Source organism: Scophthalmus maximus, chromosome 3 (assembly GCF_022379125.1).
Source record: "Scophthalmus maximus strain ysfricsl-2021 chromosome 3, ASM2237912v1, whole genome shotgun sequence".
NCBI lineage: Eukaryota > Metazoa > Chordata > Actinopteri > Pleuronectiformes > Scophthalmidae > Scophthalmus > Scophthalmus maximus.
Window position 1 is genome coordinate 10,171,192 of NC_061517.1, and position 19,504 is coordinate 10,190,695.

Below are 19,504 nucleotides of genomic sequence, written 5' to 3' on the forward strand. Positions count from 1 at the left end.
AGTAAACTGTTGAGTAATCTGCTTACTAATCTGTGTACGTGAACGGTCACATGATATGCGTTTTCAGGTGTGTTAGTATGGAGGGAGATTACTTCTGATACGGACCTACAAACTGCTCATCTGTATGGAGGTGGTTTTAGTTTTAAAACACACACACACACACACAAACACACACCTTCCTTTCTCCCTGAACTTGTATAGGCGTTGCCTGGGCCAAGAACCATCCCCTCTGGCAGCAGCAAAACACATGGGCCAGCTTAAGTCAACAAGCCAGGCCCAGGCACATACAGAGAGACAGATACAGACAGAGAGAGAGAGAGACACAAAGACACAGACAGAGAGAGAGAGAGAGAGAGAGAGAGAGAGAGAGAGAGAGAGAGACGAGTAGTAACAACAGGCTCAGCGTGTAGTAAGGGGGGAAGTGACGAGCGTGTGCGCCTGTGTATTCTGCGCATTTAAAGGTTAAAAACTCTGTGGCCCATCATTTATTCCAAAGGGCAATAAAGTCCGGGCTCAGACTGAACATTTTTGTGGGACGATTTTCAAGATTTTTACTACTTGAATATGAAAAACTTCCAACAGGAGTAGATTATTTCCACCCCCGGTCCTAAAATTACACTTAAGACTTTTGGTACTGAAAATGGTGATATGATGCCACCGTGTTGCTGTTTTTCACCCCCACCCCAACACCACCCAGTACTATAGTGGGCTCTCTGCTGTTGTTGGGGAGACGACAGGGGCCTTCTGTCTATATTTAACACAGCACCTCTGCTCTGGTTACCATCACGGATAGAAATCCCCGGGATCCAGCCTGGTTGGTTTATAGCAGATATTACATACAGTGTGAGCCCACTTAAGTTCGAGGCCAACTGCCACAGATACAACCGTTTTGAAAGCCAACACGCAGGCTGGTCGGGCCACACACACACACAGCTTGAAACCAGACATGTTCATTGGTGGTGTATATTGGCCTTCAGGAGGTGTATTTTTCATCCCAGTATTTCAACCTAACCTAATGTAATCATTCTCCCTTTCTGCATGTCTATCTCACCTATTTGGCGGAGCCAAGATTCAGTTTACCAGAACATGACTCCCAACGCCCCCCCCCCGCCCCAACATGCAGCTTTTTCTGTCTGTGAAAGAGCAGACTGTGAACACTTACCCTCCAAGTCTGTTGGAACAATGCGTGATTATTTCAGTATCAAGAGACAAACTTTGGATGGATCCTCACTTTATGTCCTGTACAACACACTAGAGGTCTATTTTGTTACTAGGAAGAAGAAGAAAAACTGTGCGTCACAGAGACTGCTTGAAAGAATAGTTTAAGAGGTCAAGAGAGAAGAGGAAGAGAGAGTGGAAGGGGCTGGGCCGCATCAGTAGATTTCATTGTTTTGAGTTGGCTGACCACAAAGCTTATCCATTTTGTACCAGGAGGATTCAAAGCGGTTTTGGAAATTTAATATGGTGGGTCGAGTTCTCACTGGGGATGTATACAGTGCCAACAATAATCTCTACTCTCCCCCCTGAGCCATGGTGGTGGTCGCTTTAAATAGCACTTATCCGTCCAATATGCGATCCCCCAAAACAGGCACCAGGGTGTATTTGTGTCCCTCTGTATGAGCTGGGTGCATATGCATGTGTGCCATGTTCTTGATGTCCAAAGCAGCTGCGTGTGCCTCAGACACACTGGCATGACGACTCGTGTGTGACCTTTGCAATTAAGGAGTGCAAAATAGATAAATAAATAAACGCTGCCACACAAGCATATGAGAAAGAAAAAAACTTTGAAACGTGATAGGATACACACAGTAAACACACACTGACCAAGTTTCCATATTGCTTTGTTTTTTTACCCCGACTGTGTCTCTCTTCATCTCTGTAGAACACAAACAGATGCAAATGCACACGGTGGCAGAGATACGCACATCAGAGGCAGGGGTTATGTTTCTAGTCATGAGACAGACTCTTCCTTAGGCGAAGCTTTTTCATCAGTTCATCTCTAAAACATATGTTTGCATTGCTCATCCTAATCTGAGAGAATGTGAGGGAGGCTGACAGAGAAAGAGATGGAAACCACGAAACCACAGGAGAATTGTTAACCATACATGCTTTTTCTCTGTCACGTGTCCTGATATGCATCTCTCTTTACTTTTTCCTTTCAGCATGTTTAAGGCTCAAAGGACCCACACTGGCTCTAAAAGGAAATGGTGATAATGCTCTACTTATGTAGATGAGAAAGCGTGTCATCCTAAAGCATTAATCATGGATGAAGATGTAGATAAAGTTTTTTTTTATGAAAATGTGACTTAAATATGTAGACAAACTTGACAACTGAGGCTACATCCACACTACTATGATTTATGCCTTCCAATCCACACTACTAAGGTTTTTTTTTAAAGAATTTTGGAAATGGAGCTCGTTCAGTTTTAGTTTGTAAAACTCTGGGGCTGCATCCTAGCCTGGACGGGCAGAAATGGATCCCTCGCCTTACTTTTCACTATTGTTGTCACTCGTTCATAGTATTTGTATGGATGAGGCTTTCAGAGCTGACCAGGTTGGTGTTGATGATCGTCTGCCTGCTGTGCGGCCCCAACAGCTGCCCCCTTCCACGCCCACTATTAATATAACACCCACTGCTCTTCACCTCGCTATCCCTCCGTCGCTCATCATTACGCCTCAACTCCACTATATTATGTAACATCCTCTGTCTCTCTCTCTCTCTCTGTGTGTCTCACTTTCATGGTCAGTCAGCAGACGGATAGTCAAGACCAGCAGTAAACAGTCAACCACCTGACACAAGCCTTTGCAATCTCCCCCCCCCCCCTCATTTTTCTGCAGTGATTCCCTTCCTCTTTCCTGATCACTCTTTTCTATTTGTTCCCCCTTTTTGTATTTTTTACTGTTAACACAGCATGCTTTGTAAAAACACAAGTTATACAAATGTAAATATAAACATGTGGTTTGATTTCAAGTTGTGTTGTCACTGTGTACGCATGCATGCATGTGGTCATAGTGTGCAGTCTATGTTTTCCCTGACACAACTCCCCAGGCTTTGGACCCCCCGGAGAGGGAGAGGAGCCGTGTCTCTTTAAGGTGGGCTGTGAGGGTAATGGCTATTCAGTCCTGGGACAAACAGCGCTCTCTCTTTCTCCGTCTTGATCCTCGAAGGCAATCTGTCGCCTTAGGGCCAAACACAAACAACGGATAGCTTTGTCCTGGGAAAATAATAACGGGAACGGATAGACAGAGCAAGAGTCTGCCCTTTTTTCATGAATTATACAGACAAAACATACATTACATAGACATACACATATTGAGTAACATTTAAGTTATGATGATTGATATTGATTAATGTACCATTGATTTGTTATCTGATTAGTGAAAAGAAAGGAAATAAAAAAGGGGCATGGAATGTGTATGAGTATAATGTGTATTGTTTTGTTTTTGGATTACACTGAAAGAAACAAAATAAATTATTATTAAAATTAAAATAATGAACTTTGACAGCAACACTCAGAGGTCAACAGGTCAGTGAAAGAGAGTTCTTGTGCGTGGAGTAACCAGTATGAACGTCCCACCACAGGATCAGAGCCGCGCCGGTAGCGCACGTTCCACTTGAGAGAGAGAATGTTGACACAGCACGAGCAATGAACAGGCTGATGACAGAGTCGATCCTGACGCACTACTTGACCTGCATGCCACGCCCACTTCACGTGGTAACGGTCACACATGGGGAAATTGTGGGTCATTACATTATGTAGTATGAGCCCCAGACAGGTGTAGTACAATATGTCATTTAGTCATAACAATATTACTGGCTAATCTAACGCTATTAAACAGACGACAATATGTGGAGGAAAATTCAAATTTATCTAAAGATGGAACATATTCTGGGCATAGTTTGAAATTACACAGCACCTCTAATGCCTTGGGGGTCCCTGGGCAAACCGACTAACAGCAACTGGTAAATTACTTTATTACCCCAAGCTACACAAAAAGATCAATTTGTAGCTATAGCAACTTCCCTTGAAACTTCTATAAGTCCCCTCCAATAACAATGTTGTTGCTAGGGGAATGCAGGGCCGTCTCTCTCAAGTAGAGGCCCTAGTACCCCCCCCTCCTCTAATGAGGGAAACAACAAAGATAGACTCTTCTGCCTGAAAAACATGCATCCTTATCAAAACGCTTGTCATTTTTTAGTTTGAGTCACGAGAAGCCTACCAAGTTTTGATTTTATGTTCTTCCTGAAAAAACAACTTCAAGTGAGAAAAGTAAAATATACACATCATCAACTGCTATTTCCATCTGACTTGAAAAGGAAAAGGGAGGAGAAGATATGGATCATGTCACAACACATACTTAGATATACAATCCAGAAGTGAAACAGACGAGAAAAGAGAAGATTACTTTCGACCAAAGTAAACAGGAAGAAAATAGTCTTGGATTAAAGACCAAAACGTTGGAGAGCCCCAAAGCAGTCAGTTCTCTTTCTGCAGCATTCTCGGACTCTTATTTTGTTCCTCATTCTTCCCTCTCTCTCGCCTGCACTTGAGATTTGCCCCTCTGCCATCACAAGCCAGGGCAGGCCTTTGCCTAGTTTCCTGTGTTTTGCAAAAAGCAGACTAATGCTGTTCCAAAGCCACTCTGCTCCATCTAACTCCCATGAAGCCAAATATCTGCAGGGCAGCCTCAGACAGACAAAGACTCCAGCCAGTAAAATAAACTGATCAGTATCGGGTTTTTTTCTAGAGAGAGAAAGTGACGCAGTTGGAGCTCAGGAGAATGAAGCGCTAAGAGCAGAGAAAAATATAGTGGAATCATTGCCGCAGACTTTGAGGGAGTGTGATGAGGCTTATGAATAAGCGGAACCTTCTCAAGTCATGTGGTGCCAGAGGTAAATAAATGCAACCCCCCTCAAGAAAACTGTGTTTTGTTTATATGCATAACAGCGAGTAGTTTTTTTTGCATTTTGTGTGTGTGTGAATAAGAATAAATTAACATGGGGGGGACTTACAACTAAGAATACATAGAGATAAAAAAAGACACTTTGCTATACTCATGCATATGATTCTGTTGGAAACTGTGCAGAAATAAAATCGCAATTAACATACTTGAAGCAACTCAACCGAACAAATGAAAAAAAAAAGGCCAATCAAACACTCAAATCCTGTGTTTTGTATCCTGTGTTTCTGTTAAAGTGTTTCCAGTACACTAATGTGTCCCACAACAATAAATTGTCGGACTGAACTAGGTGAATTAAGCAGCTCACACTATCATGTCTTCAACTTAAAAATCCGGGGCCTAAGCTGCTTCATCACAAGCTATTAACAGACAGGGATCGGTGCACTTATAGCACCTTAGTGTCACAAAGGTCTGACGCACTTATCGTGCACCCACGACATCTCCAATTTGAATCCAGTTTCTAGTTCATTTAAATTTTTTGTCCCCTTTGACTCAGTCTTTACAGCTTAAAAACACATCATTTGAATTACAATATACAATAAAAATATGATTAGCACCATTATATATTATATGTATACATTACATAATGTGTGTGTGTGTGTGTGGATATGTTGGAAAACAGCAAATTCATACTTTGACACAACTTTTCTTGTGAACTGAAGTCTGTGTCCCGAGGGGCGTGGCTTGGAGAATTCTATTTGTTTTCATCCTGAACCGACCAAATAAAATACATTTTCTGTTCATTTAGAGGCATTATACTGTAGAATTTAAAAGTATTCATATAAAATATAAAATTTGACATAAATAAATCAATACATTTCGAGAAGTGAGGTCAGTCACCTACTGAACCCGTTTGTGTGATAGAGAAGATTTTAGTGTTAGAAGTGAGTGTTAATGTCGTTAATTACCCTGCACGCCGACATAGCGGGGAGGAGTGTTGTTTTCTCCCCCGTTATGATGTGTGTACAAAATAACACATTGAAAAACACTTGGACGCATTTCTGCCAAACTTTGTTGGAATAGCACTTGGGAGGGTATCTCCAGATGATTCATTTTTGGAGCTGATCGTCGGGGTTGGGGGGACGACACATGCACACAGTACACATCCCGAAATCCCAAGGACAGTAAAAAGTTAAATGTGTTAACGGGACACTGACAACAGCGGGATTACTCCAGGTGCTGCCGCTGAACAAGTGTATCTGTTACAGACAGTCGATGTGTTTGTGAGAGAGAGCGAGAAAAAGAGGGCCTGTGACCCTGGCGCAATGAAGCAACGGTACCAAATATTAAGTTAGAGATCTTAAACATTGTGAAAAAAATGTAAGTATCATGAAACTGTTGGAGGGCAAATATATAGAAGCTTATATACCACGTACGCAGGGTGTGCATTGCCCATCCGATGCGTTTCTTTTCATAATGTGGCCCCTGATCCTTTATTTACTGAGTATAAACTTGTGTATCACCCCATCCTCAGCCCCTACTGGCCCCATCAGACAGCATTGGATACTGCCAAATATAGAAAAAAAATATCATAAACCAAATCTTTAAAAGTTTATGTCTCCCACTAGATCCTCTGGCCTGGTGCCTACAAAAGCCATTCACCTCGCTCCAAATTATCAGTGTTTCAACATCCCACAAATGGAGGCAGTGGCAGTATTGGGAAAAAGGAAAGGAAAATGGCTCCTCTATCACCCTTCAATGCCAGCATTGGGATAGTCAATAAGACGAATGGAGGCAATAAAAGCACATTATGGAAACACTGGAGAGACGATGATGATAAAAACAAGAGTGTATACTGAGACCCTGGCTCAGGACCATACTGCTATTTTTTTTTAACATCTATCATTTTTAAATACGTTGACTGTTTTTTGGATGGAACTGTTTGATTACTCCTGTGAGAGTTGTGCAATTTTGAACAAGGCCAAACCCGAGCAATGGTCAGATTAGAGCAGACCCTTTCTCTAAAACATTCACACAAACATACGGGAGAAGCTACCAGACACAACTTCACTCATTGACACACACACACACACACACACACACACACACACACACACACACACACACACACACACACACACACACACACACACACACACACACACACACACACACACACACACACACACACACACACACACACACACACACACACACACACACACACACACACACACATTCAGTTTTCTATGGCAAAATCTTCAAATGTCAAAATGTTAAAAAGCAAATGTAGTAGAGCCCAACCAATGTGGATTTTTGTGGGACGATGTCGTTATCGATATTAGGGATTACAAGATTTCCGATATGTCTGTGAAAGGCATATATCAGTCGATATTATCAGCCAACCGATATATCGGTCAGGCTCTAAAATGTAGGAATATATAATAACATACATTGGCAAGTTTTGTTGTGCGAAAATAGAAACATAAACAGTTCCATGGCAACTTAGCAAATTAAATAATTCATAAATCTGCAGATAAAGACTGTGCAATATCTTCAAAAGCTCTAGAACAAGTGAATAAGTGGACCTTCAGCCGAGATAGTTTCCTCAATCACTGTTCTTAAGGTCATATATGAATATAAAACAAAATTCATAACCACTTGCGACTGCAGAGGCTGCTGTTGCTCAACTAAAGTTACATCGTTTTGCTTCAATATTTGATCTTTGTGAATCTTGAACATCTGTAGATACAATTTAGCCATTTGAGCAGTTACAAAATTTCAAAGGCTGGCTGATGACACTATACGGGAGGCTTGGGTCGAGCTACTGAGACATGACTGAACATGAATTAATATAAAGGCAAAGATAATATAAAGGTTTTATTTTTAATGAACCCACATTCTGCTTTAGGTTTTTTATGATAGGATTTCTAGAATCTGGAGAATGGGTGGCGAATGGATTTGAAAGTGGGAGATCTTAATGCTACAACAGCCGTAATCATTTGAAGGAGATTACTGTCACAAATGTTGTATTTATTGGTGTTGTCCTTTAGGTTCCCCTTTCTCTCCCTCCCTCATTCTCCCATTGTTTTCTTCTGGTGTAATTATGGTGATCAAAACACAGTGTGAACACATGCTAGTTTATGAACAAGGAGAAGTGAGAGCTGTTGGACAAGACAGTGGAGATTAGCTTGGCCCTTTGCGTAATTCACAAGTGTGGCAAACCTCATGAAACATGTCAGGCTCATAGGGACGACAGCACTGTCTATTGCATATCAACAAAACAACAAGAAAATGACATTTGAGTATTTACATCTCTGGGTGAAAAACCCAAGTGTGTGGGTGGAAACGCAGTTCATCAGAGAAAAGTGAAAATGACCAGGATTGTGAACATCTCTCAGTACTCTTGCCCTGGAACAGCTAAAAGAGTTCTTGGGGGTTATTTGGGAAGTGATCAGGGCTCCGCTCGGCACCTGACTGAACAGCTTCACACACCCAGTGCTTTGTGCAGTGGCATGTTGGTGCTGGAAGCTACCACCACTAAAATCAAGTGGGGATACTTTCTACCTCTCCCCGGGCCGGAAGTCTCCACGTTATCTTGGCAACAGACGCAGGCGTCCAGGGGTGTGTGTGTCGGCTCCTGTTTTAAAAGACTACTCGGCTGGGGGGAAAAAAAACTCTTTGCAAAAGCACCATTTCCCACTCATACAAAGTAGATTTGAGGCTTTCAAATATCTTTTTAATATTAACTAAAACTTTTTAAGTAGTGCAAGCAATATTTCTGCTTATGTGTAAATATTGCTGTCTTGCTCGACATGGCTTAGCCAAGACTTTGATGGCGAGCAGCATTATTTGCAGATCCGTGTTAAATGAGCCATGGCTACCTCACAATGGCTACAGAATTTAAGTGTGTGTAGGGGATATAGAAAAATAGCACCATTTGTTAGACGGCACAAGAGTACGTTCCTGGTCCACATTGCTCCATTGTTAAAAGTCGTACATATCTACACCCACACATATGAGGACACACACGGAGCATAGTGGCTTTCTAGGAAATGCCCCCACTGTTTTTTAGCAGCACTGGTGTGGTATGTTGTTTAAAAAAATCTATTTATTTCAAGCTGAATCTTTGAAATACATTTGAATGAAGATTAAATCTATGTGCATCGGACTTTAATTCACACCTTGATTAGGCCAATACCTCGCAGGCCCAGGCAGTTTGCAAGTGCCCACATCACTTAACTGTGTCAACACAAAATCAATGGGAACGCCCGAAGTTCAGTGCAGCTCCCATTCCACAGCCAAACTAGAGGACAGGGCAGTCGATAATCCTTTAATTACGACTGAGATCATTGACATCTGACGTTCCTCGGAATGTAGTCAGAAACCTCAGCATGCACTGTATTTACCATGTCCTACGCATTGTCACATAGTGCGGTGAACGAAGCCATGTTTCATGGGTCACAGACACAGCAAAATAAAAGGATACGAGGAAGTAGCAGAGGAAAAGAGAGGGGAACTCAGGGATCTTTTTCTTTTTTTAATTATAGATATTTTAACTACATAGCACTAATGGTTCAATATTTACTGGAAAAAGCTATCTGAATAACTATTTTAGATATTTCCAAACCGCGAAAGAAAGCCAAAAGAAGTTACCTATTAAAGAAACAAAAACACTGAAAAAATATTCTTCTAGATGTTAAGAACTAATACAAAGGGAAAGTGGTGACGTTAAAACAGAACAGAACAACAAAGTATTAGGCATTTCTTTCTTGCACTTCTTTCTGTTTGCAGTCTGGACTGAATTTCGCTGCTTGTCATTGGCAGACCGGGATGACTTATGATGGAGTTGCGCAAGACGCTGTGTATGTGAGGATATTTATAAGTGCAGTGATTGCGAGCAAGGGAAAGCAGAACCCATTAAACTGAGAGCTTACAGAACATTTTGAAAAGAGCCTAAAAAGCTTACTCTCAGCCACGGAGGATCTGGTATTTGAAGCCATTTGCAAATGCACTGCAGAGTGGATTCAGAAAATCTTCCTGCTGTGTTGTGCCAATTAATCGCTTACAGAAGTTAAAAAAAAGAAACAGACAAGATAAGCATTATTGTAATAGTGTTCATTATTTATAATCTTCTCAGTCTAATCAGTCTGTGTGATTTTTAAGAAAACAATGCTTTGATCTCGTGGCAAAGTGAAGGAATATTTCTGTCCAAAAATCAACCCTTGGCTTGTGAGTGTAATGTCTGAGAATCTGCCATTTCAGTGCCAATAGAAACATTGTGAAGATTCCTGTGATACATATGCAATTATTTTTCTTACCATATGAATGAATGTACCAAAAAGTAGTGGAAATTCACCAATATTGTTTACATACTGAAGATGTGTGTTAATGAGTGTATGAGAGAGAAAGAAAAAAGAGGAAGACAAATACACGACAGACAGATTAGAATTGACATTATTCTCAGTATGGAATAATCTTTTCAGAGAGAGAGATAGAGAGAGAGAGAGAGCTTTGTTCAGAAGACTTCATCTCCTTTGGATTTGAGTAGGATTTAGTCTGTGTCCTTCAGACAAAAGGGCAGAGGGCAAAAGGCCAAAAGAAACGGAAAATGGGATGTATGGAACCGATAAAACACATAAAAGAGGTAGGAGGGAACGAGTTACAAAATCAGGAAAAGGCAAAAACCTTGTGACCATGTTTGTTTTTTTTTTACTGTGGTGTGAGACTCACTGCTGAGAACAACGCCAGCAAAGTAAACTCTGACTTCACTGCGAGGGACTCTTCGTGCACTTTTATAGTAGCTTTACAACATGTCAATAGAGAGGGGAAGATTATTAAGGGTAGCGATGAAAGGGTGGAGATCAAAGGAAAGTTGTGGGAGGGGTATGATGATGAAAGTTGAGAAGGATCGGAGAAGCTGGTGAACAGAGTAGGAAAGCCACTGAGCAGCTGCTGTGGGTATGAGGAGCTGGATAGAGGAACTGAAAGATTGATTGAAGAGAAAGAGAAGACAGTTGATTGTGGCATCTCTCAAATGCTACTGAGGCAGAACAGGAGGCCTTATGTAAGGCTCTATTAGTGTGGGTGAGCAAGCGATCAAACATTTTACTGCAGCGGTGCCAGAGCTGCGCAACAAGAGTTTTATTCCCCCTTGATTTTGTGTTTTTCTCTCTCTTTCTCCCTCTCTCTGTCCCTATGGCATCTGGCTTGAGGTCAGATATACAATATACAACCTACGTGTACACGACTAGATGTGGAAAAAGTATGTTAAGATTTATAACAGTATGTGGAATCAATCCACCTTCAACTCCAACGTTACTTTTGCAACAGAGCAGAAAGTTTTTGCAGAAAACATTCCTTCCTTGCCTCCTACTCTCCTCTTCACTTTTGAAATTGATTTTTTTTCTCTCTCTCTTGCATAACAGAGGATGATTAATGTCTCATTAGGGCATTGTACACACACAGAAAGAGAGAGAGAGAGAGAGAGAGAGAGAGAGAGAGAGAGAGAGAGAGAGAGGAAGATGGAGCTTCTTCCACATCCCTCATTAATGTTAAAAATTAAACAATTCAGAGCCTGTTGCAAAACTGCACTCTAAAAACTTTTTTTGAAATTCTTCAATACAAGATCCTCACTCCTCCATGAGTCAGGATCCAGCACCGTTAGACGGTGAGCTGCCTGCTACAACCCTCTGGGGCTGTAAATTGTGTACACTAGCACCTAACCCAGATCCCGATGCTGACCTAGCAGACGTGCCAGATGCCTGCTCGCGTCCTGATCTGACCCCCAACACAAGCCCTATACCACCACCATCCCCCTTGCATAACTCCATTCACTGAGGGTGACCTTTCAACCCTGCTTGTGTCAGTGCAAGAGCTTCTTATGGTCTGGAAGGGAGGAGGGAAAAAGCATGTGAAAATGCAGCATCAAATTCAGAAGGAAGTTTGCATCTAATTATAAAAGTAAAATAAAAACGCAAAGAGGCAAAAATGGTTTACACGCACAAAAAAAATTAAAAAAAGAAAATAGTGCTCTACCCCCGGAGGCCTCGTCAGCAGTCTGGATGTGGGTTAAACATCCCAGACAAGAGTGGGGGCGGGTGGCTGTTCCTCTGACTCTGACCTTCAACAACTAGCTGTAATGTCTCCTCTGGGAGAAGAGGATTGGTGGTAGGGTGGTCGAAGGGGATGGAGAGGTGGTCAACGGGGGCCCTCCCGGTGGCTCTTTAGCAGACCGAGTTAAAGGCTGGGCAGTAATTATGTTAAAAACAGAATGTCTTTTCCACCACACCAACCCCCCCCCCCATCACTGCAGTCAGTTGCACTGGTGTCTTGTTTATGCACACTCAGTGTTTTCTATTCATGTAACCCTACTGTGGTGATAGTGTACCTGACCGAGGACAGATAAGAAAGAAAAGGTGTTTTGCATCAATACAAAATACGCCCTCTTTTTTTCTGTTCATTCAAACTGTTCTTTGTCCTGTTATCAGTGCACTGGATCCTCCGCTGATGAGTATTGACAGGTAGAACGAGCTCTGCTGTAGGGCGGTGAGTGAGAAAGAGACTTAAACAGAAACAGAACAAGGAAAAGAGAGAGAAAGAGAAACACACACACACACACACACACACACACACACACACACACACACAGAGGGGCCAGGATGACAAGACGGGAGGAAGTGCAAATAATATACAGCGTAGGTTTGAATGTGTTTGGATGAATATGCACAAGTGTGAGTGAGGGAATATATTGGTTCCTCCTCTTTTTTTCCTCCAAGAGCTTTGCCCAGGCTTGCCCAAAGGGATTGTGACCTACTTTGCAGCATTTACAAAATGACAAGTCAAGGTGTGAATGCACTGGAGTTTGTACCTGACAAACAACACTTAAATGACGCGGTGGTGAATGTAAAACACATAGATGTGCGTCTCCTCAAACACATTTAATCCCGGAGGACAATGGTGGTATTAACTAAGGTGGTGGAAGGGTTAGTCACACCCACACGTGGAGATTTGCGCGCCACTGTGACCATGACTTGGAGAAAAATAGTTGGATCACACTGAAGTTCAAAAGTGTAAGTGTCGTACGCCTATGTAACTTGATGAAATTATTGTATTTTGTTCAAACCAAATTACCGTTAGCGGGAATATGTGGTAGTTACAATCCCAACCCAGTGCTTTAATATTTTGTGATGAGCAACACATGTAAATATATAGAGCTGCAACACTTAGGGCGATTAATAGATTAGTAATCAACTAAATTAATCGCCAACTATTTTGATAATCGATTAATGGGTTCATGTAATTTTCTTAAATTCTATATTTTTTTAAAATTTAAAATTCTGTGATTCCAGCATTTTAAAGTGACATTTTCTGGTTTCTTTGCTCCTCTGTTACAGTAAACTAAATACACGAAACACGATTGACATTTTTCACCGTTTTATGACATTTTATGGACCAAACAACTAATTAATGAATCAATAATGAAAATAATCGTTAGTTGCAGCCCTATAAATATATATCTGGATGACACACTGAGCTGGGATGAGCTTTAGAAAGTTCACCAAATTGACTTAAATACAAACATGATTTGAGAGAGCCTCTTGTTACGAATTGTAAAACAGGAGCCAATTTAGAGGATAAAGACCGGGACTTAATCCGAAAGGTCAACGGAGCAGCAACGACAAGGCCTGGCTAACATGAGCACACAGTTAAATAATGTTACGCAACCTCTCTTAGCGGCTGTGTGATGCCAACGCAGAGTTCATTATTGGGGTAGTCGTGTGCTGAGGTGGCCGTCCACATGCTGTGGAATCGAGATGTTTCATATCAGGTCAGAGCCATGTGGGTGTGGACAGTGCTGGAGCCTGTTTTCATTCTGATTGGCTTTGAAGAGATTGGTGACATCATTAGTTCCCACCATTTTCAGCCTGACCTGGCCTTATCTGCGTGTGTGTGTCTGTATGAGTGTGTGTGTGTGCTTTGCTGTCTGTAGAGGGCCAATGTGCATGCACACTCGAACACGCGCCAAGGGAAGTAGGCACAGCATCATTCGGGTTTAAAAGCGTGTTAAGTCTCGCATGCTCTCCAGAGACACTCCCCTCTCATCATACATGACCAGTGGCACGTGAAGTTCAAATGAAAGGAGGAAGGAAAAGAAGTGAGGTGTTTAAACCCCCCAAATCCCTACACACCACGCCTACTATCAACTAACCTGTTAACTGATTGACTACAATCTGTTTCTAAGGATCCCAAATTTGAATATCCCAACTTTTTATTTTATTTTTTATTTTAATGATCATATACTGTGGCTCAGACGAAACATTATCATGTTTCTATGTCTTTTAAATAAATGGCTGCTGGGCTTGTAGATAGTACTGTACTGCCACCAGGCATTTTGTTAATGTGTAAACGCTGTTGCTTAATGTGTAAGCAACAACTTGGGGCAGACAGGAACGAATAGCTGTGTAAAATAAAGGAAAGAGTGCTCAGGCACCGCCTGCAGCCTCTCCCAGTCCTCCTTGTTGTTACATAATCACTTATCAGTGGACTAGGCTTGTCCCTGGATGCAGTTTCTGCTTGCTCTGTGTGAAACTGTGTGTATGTGCCTGAATGTTTGCCAAAGGACTACCAAAGAATTTACGGAGCATAAATGTGCATGTGTGTGTCTTTAAAAAAAGAAAGAAAAGTTCACCGCACTGCACATGAAACCTCACACGAAACACACAACAAAGTTCATCTCCCTGCCTGACATACAAGTGAGCACGTGACGCTGATCCATCCACTAGCCCGAGCAAAAGAGGGTCAGTTGGAATACGGCTGGGCTTAGAAAGAGTCATGCGAGACATACCGAGATACCTGATTAGTGAAAACTTTTCCCAAACACAGTTAACTGATCTATAAATACACAACACATCTTGTAGCTATCTCACTCTTTCTTTCTCTCATTCTGCCAAGCGATGGGGCAATCCTGACCATCCTCTCAGGCTCTGGCTCTCTTAAGGCATATTTCAAAACTATTCTGGATAGAATACCAAACATGTGGTCAGTTGACCAGTACGCCCCCACACCATTCATAACCTAACCATTGTACTGTTGTAGCCAGAGGGTGAATTCCATTACTTGTCAAGACTCTGTTATAGAACACAGGGTGGGAGTTGCCTATGTTGATTGTTTTTAACACCACAGATTCAGAGGCAGAAACCAGAACGATGCACACATAAACAGCTCCGGTAGATAACTACGTGTGGGGTGATTACATGTCTGCCCAAAGATCATATTTAGATGCACCAGTGATCAAACACAAATACACAAAACAAAAAACAAATAAAGATAAAGATGCAGCCGGGGTTCATGTTTGCTAATTTGGGCGGCCTCTCTGTACCTGTTTCTGGGCACAGGGATGTGGGAAGAAGGGAGGGGTTGTCTTTCTGTCGGTGGTACGTGTTGCACTTGTGCTGCCCCGAAGCTGTTGGCAAGCTCTGCCTGTTTCCCTGGGTTGCTGATGTCCAGATGCTTGAAGCCGCCTGGCAACCACCCGTTCATGCCAGGGCAGTGAGTGGGACTGGCCCTCTTCAGGATCACAGTGGAACCAGTGTCTTTTTGGTCCCCCAGGCCAGTCTAGGAAATGAAAGAAATTAAATAAAACAAAACACTAATCAATCTTATGCTTTTTAGCCTGATAGTCAGCATGTATACATCAGAAACATTATATCTGGTGACACCTTAGATTTGATTCATCACAGAAATGCTAAAGGGACTTGAATGCCACTTCTTTAATCATTCTCCCTCTCCCTTTAACTAAACTAGAGAACATCTTGTGATGGGATCACACCAGCTGGGACACGCGTCAACGTGTTGACGTTATGACCCATGAATACACAGTTGTCATTTCACAATTACTTTACGAGCACTCTGCAGTTAATAAAACATTATTACATGAATACTCATGAGTGAGTGCTCGTGGGTCGGACCAAACCCCCCTGCGAACTCGGCCTTCAATTTGATTTCAACTACACACCTGTAAAGTTTTGTGACTGTATCTCGTACAGTCACAAAATGTGTCCACAAACATGAACGCAACACCTGCCACAGTACGCAGAACGGCCTCGGCGGTATTTCCTGGTACGTTTGGTGTCTCCAAGGTTTGCCATGAGGACACAAGGACTCACATGGTGAAAACAGTACCAGCCCTGTTGTCGCTCCCAGTAAATACCTATTACTGCTCCTGGTGCCTATTTTGCACATTATTAAAGGTTCTGTATCAGTAGCACATATCAGAGAACATGTCACCATCTTAAGTTAGCTTGTTTTTTTGGCAACCATCGGTCCAGAAGCTAAAAATATGTTTATTTAGTGTATTCGTCACATATGACAAAGAAATGCAAACCCGACAAGCTGAAATCAGATGACACTAAGAATTTCTCAGAGAAAAATGACTGCTCGTAGGTTTTTGGGGTCGTCTGTGTGTCATTCAAGCAGCTGATTTACTTTACTACTTGGCACGACGTGCGCAGCGCACATTTTGAGTGAGAGAGCACAGGCTTCTTGTCATCGCTGGCATCTGGTGGTAGCAAGCCAAAACACAGAGGCAAGGTTAGCAGACTGTGATGCTTTCACAAAGGCAACAGGAGTAGGTGAGGCTGGAGGAGGAAGAGTTGACGCCTGTTGCAGACGAGTGAGAGTGCCACACTATACTTGTTAGCTATTCTATCTCAGAGGTTGTCGAGCACAATCGTGTCATTTAAGAACTACAATCGAAAGGTAAACCTTTAATTACCTATGAATATAACCGTGTAAATCATTGTGAGTAAGACTGGTCTTAATGGTTCGGGTTGAAAAGGGATGTGGTGATTGTAGTAGATAGACATTATAAGGTCACTGATTGGTGTACACATGATATACACACTGAATATTAGCCTGTAGCTGGCATCCAATGGTGTGTTGTGTGACCATCAACCTATATGGAATAATGAGCATCGATGACCATTTAGCACCTATGGGGTGGAATGGTGTGTTCAAACACAGAGTGATGAATAGGTTTATGTTATAATCATCACATTAAAATGTAGAGATGATAGTTGTATTTTAGTAGACACGATCGCAGGACAGGCGAGGAGGGGGAGAGAGCTGATGAGACGAGGAGGGAGACACACAGGTGAGACAGGTGAAGAAGAGGAGGGTGTCAGTTTGTCATTGTTCATATTTGTCACGGCTTAAAAGGAGCAGAAGGTCAATGCAATGTGCAGCATATGACCGCTCCATCGCCATCAAGCCTTATTTTATTATTCTCAGGGTTTTAAATCCTCCCTGCAGACAATAAATATAACAGAGTTGAGCGACACTCCCGGTTGCACTTGTTTTGTGTATTTCTACTTCATTTTGCGAACGCAAAGCGTACACACTTGACTTGACCTCAAAAGGTCACGTCTTACATATATTTTCTATCTGACACATCATAAGGGTCCATTTTCCTGGACCCTGGCCCAAGAGACCCCAGGTTGTCGCCAGGCATCCTCCTCGACAAGGCCTCTGCTGTGCAGCCAGGAAGCCCTTCGCTCGTAGCTCCACCCCGGAGTTACGGGGGGGGGGGGGCTGAAGGCTGGTAGTGTGAAGTCCCTCCCCCCCGCCCACCTTTTTTTTTTCTGTAAACTTTGCACACAGGACAAGTCGCCATTAAATCCGTTTGGATGCGATGCAGAAGCGCGGAGGGCCAGTTGGCGACATTTGCCGACGCCTTTTTCAGAGAAGTGGGCTCAGAGTTTACAACACGACACACGGCGGCCGGACTCTCGTGTCGCAGTCGCCCTCTCAACGTCTCATTATAATAAGCTGTCAAACTTCTCATTATACAGCGTCACGTCCACGCTTTTCACCTCGCCCGTTTCTAACTTGGCCCCGAAGCAGTTGACTTTAACCGGCGCGCGCGTGCACGCGCGCACACAACACTTTCAAAACACTCGCTCAACTGCACTTACTTTTTCCGCGTCGCGCACCAGTCGACCACCCGGAGACGGTCCGGTCCCTTCGGCGGGAGTTCTTTCACTTTTCGTCTCCGCCGCCGCCGCCGTCGAGCCGACGTCCATTACGAATTTGTAGAGCACAGGCCCGTGTGTGTACGCCGGCATGGGGCCGCTTCTTCTCTCCACCGCGGCGACCCGGCTGTCGCGGATCACGGAGCGGCCCGCCCGGCAGTTGAAATCCGCCCCGCCGACGCCGACCCTCGTCCCGGCCGACGACTGCTCCAACATGTATCTGGAATCCATTATTTTTTTTTTTTTCAGACCGGGCGAGTGGAGACTAAAGAAAGAAAACCAGCTTTCTATAGATTTTAGTGCAAAATGCTGGAGTTGGATACATTTATCAGGATTGTCGCAAATTGATTGGACTGGTCTGTCACTTGACTTCTATTCTACTCTACATGCAAAGTTTCTTTTTCTTCCCCCACCACCGTCGCCACCACGACCGATGATCTCTCCAAAACGCCGCCCGGTCAGGAGGATGAAAAAAAGATTGTTTTGCCTCTTTCCTCCAAACCAATGCCACGCCCCCTGCTCTCCTCGCCCATTGGTCCGCCGCGTGCATAAACAACACATTTTGGCACGCGTCCACGGCGAGGCGGGCCCCGATTGGCTGAGTCGGACGCGTCAATCACTGTGTTTTCCGAAACCGAGAGACGTGGGAGGAAGGCGGCAGGGGGGCGTGTCCTTCAGTTTACCGGCCGGTGTCTGTAGACGACAAGCCGGTGTGCGATGCAGGCGAGGGAGGGAGGGGAGGGGAGGGGAGGGGAGACAGCCGGCAGGCCTCAGCAGCAGCCAACTGCGCATTTAGATTCTTTTACAAATCCAACGGTGATTTCTGCGGATTTTGGAGTGTTTTTGCATGAACTACACATCCAAAATCCAGATATTATCGGTGGAGTGAACCTCTTCGGTCAGACCGTTATAAACCAAATGTATTGTTACAACTGCAAGCTAATTGTCTGATCACCTGATCGTTGTAAATGGTTAGACACACAATGGTGTCAGGAAACAATAAGCAGTAAAAAAAATAGTGTAAAGGCACAAAATTGCTGCAAGTCAACATTTGTTCAATTTAAAGTATGAAAAGGAAAACTGCTCCTTATGCATAATACCCCACTCAGTGTTATGGCTGTTCTATAAATATATATATTACTGGAATATTATCATTGATATATTTGTGTCAGTAGTGTTTTTATGTTGTTATAGGTAAACGTTAATTGTATCTACTTATACTGTGTTAAAGTTAAATTCATGAGACTATGTCTTCTTTTTAAGGTCATCTGTTTGACACGTACAGTCTTGAGAAAGTACCTGACTACACCGATCACATAAATGTGGTGGAGTAAAAAAAAAGTGCATTATCTGCCTCTGACGTGTAGTGGAGAAGTAGTAGCAGTAAATTGAAATATTCAGGTAAAGTACACGTACCTCAGAACTGAATACGTGGACTTAGAAAATGTGCTTATATTCCACCAGTGACATGAATCCCTTCACAAATAAATACAATTCAAGATAACTACACCACAGTAAACACAGAGGTTTGTGAAGCAATGTTTGCTTTCTTTTGACTGTGGGTCAATTGG

General features: G+C 42.9%; 1 protein-coding gene across 2 annotated transcripts in view; it reads right to left on the reverse strand.

Annotated features, from left to right (window-relative positions):
• The window catches only part of slc2a4rg (SLC2A4 regulator), a 38,338-nt gene extending 19,811 nt beyond the window's left edge, over positions 1-18,527 (reverse strand). The window contains exons 1-2 of one of the 2 annotated variants that reach the window (XM_035646197.2): positions 17,877-18,527; positions 15,284-15,519 (exon numbers count right to left, since the gene is read on the reverse strand). In XM_035646197.2, coding sequence (XP_035502090.2) covers positions 15,284-15,519; positions 17,877-18,164 — 524 coding nt within the window. In that variant the 5' untranslated portion in view covers positions 18,165-18,527. The remainder of the gene's footprint in view (positions 1-15,283; positions 15,520-17,876) is intronic. The other variant, XM_035646198.2, reaches the window with a different exon arrangement.
• Between the last annotated feature and the right edge of the window lie 977 nt (positions 18,528-19,504).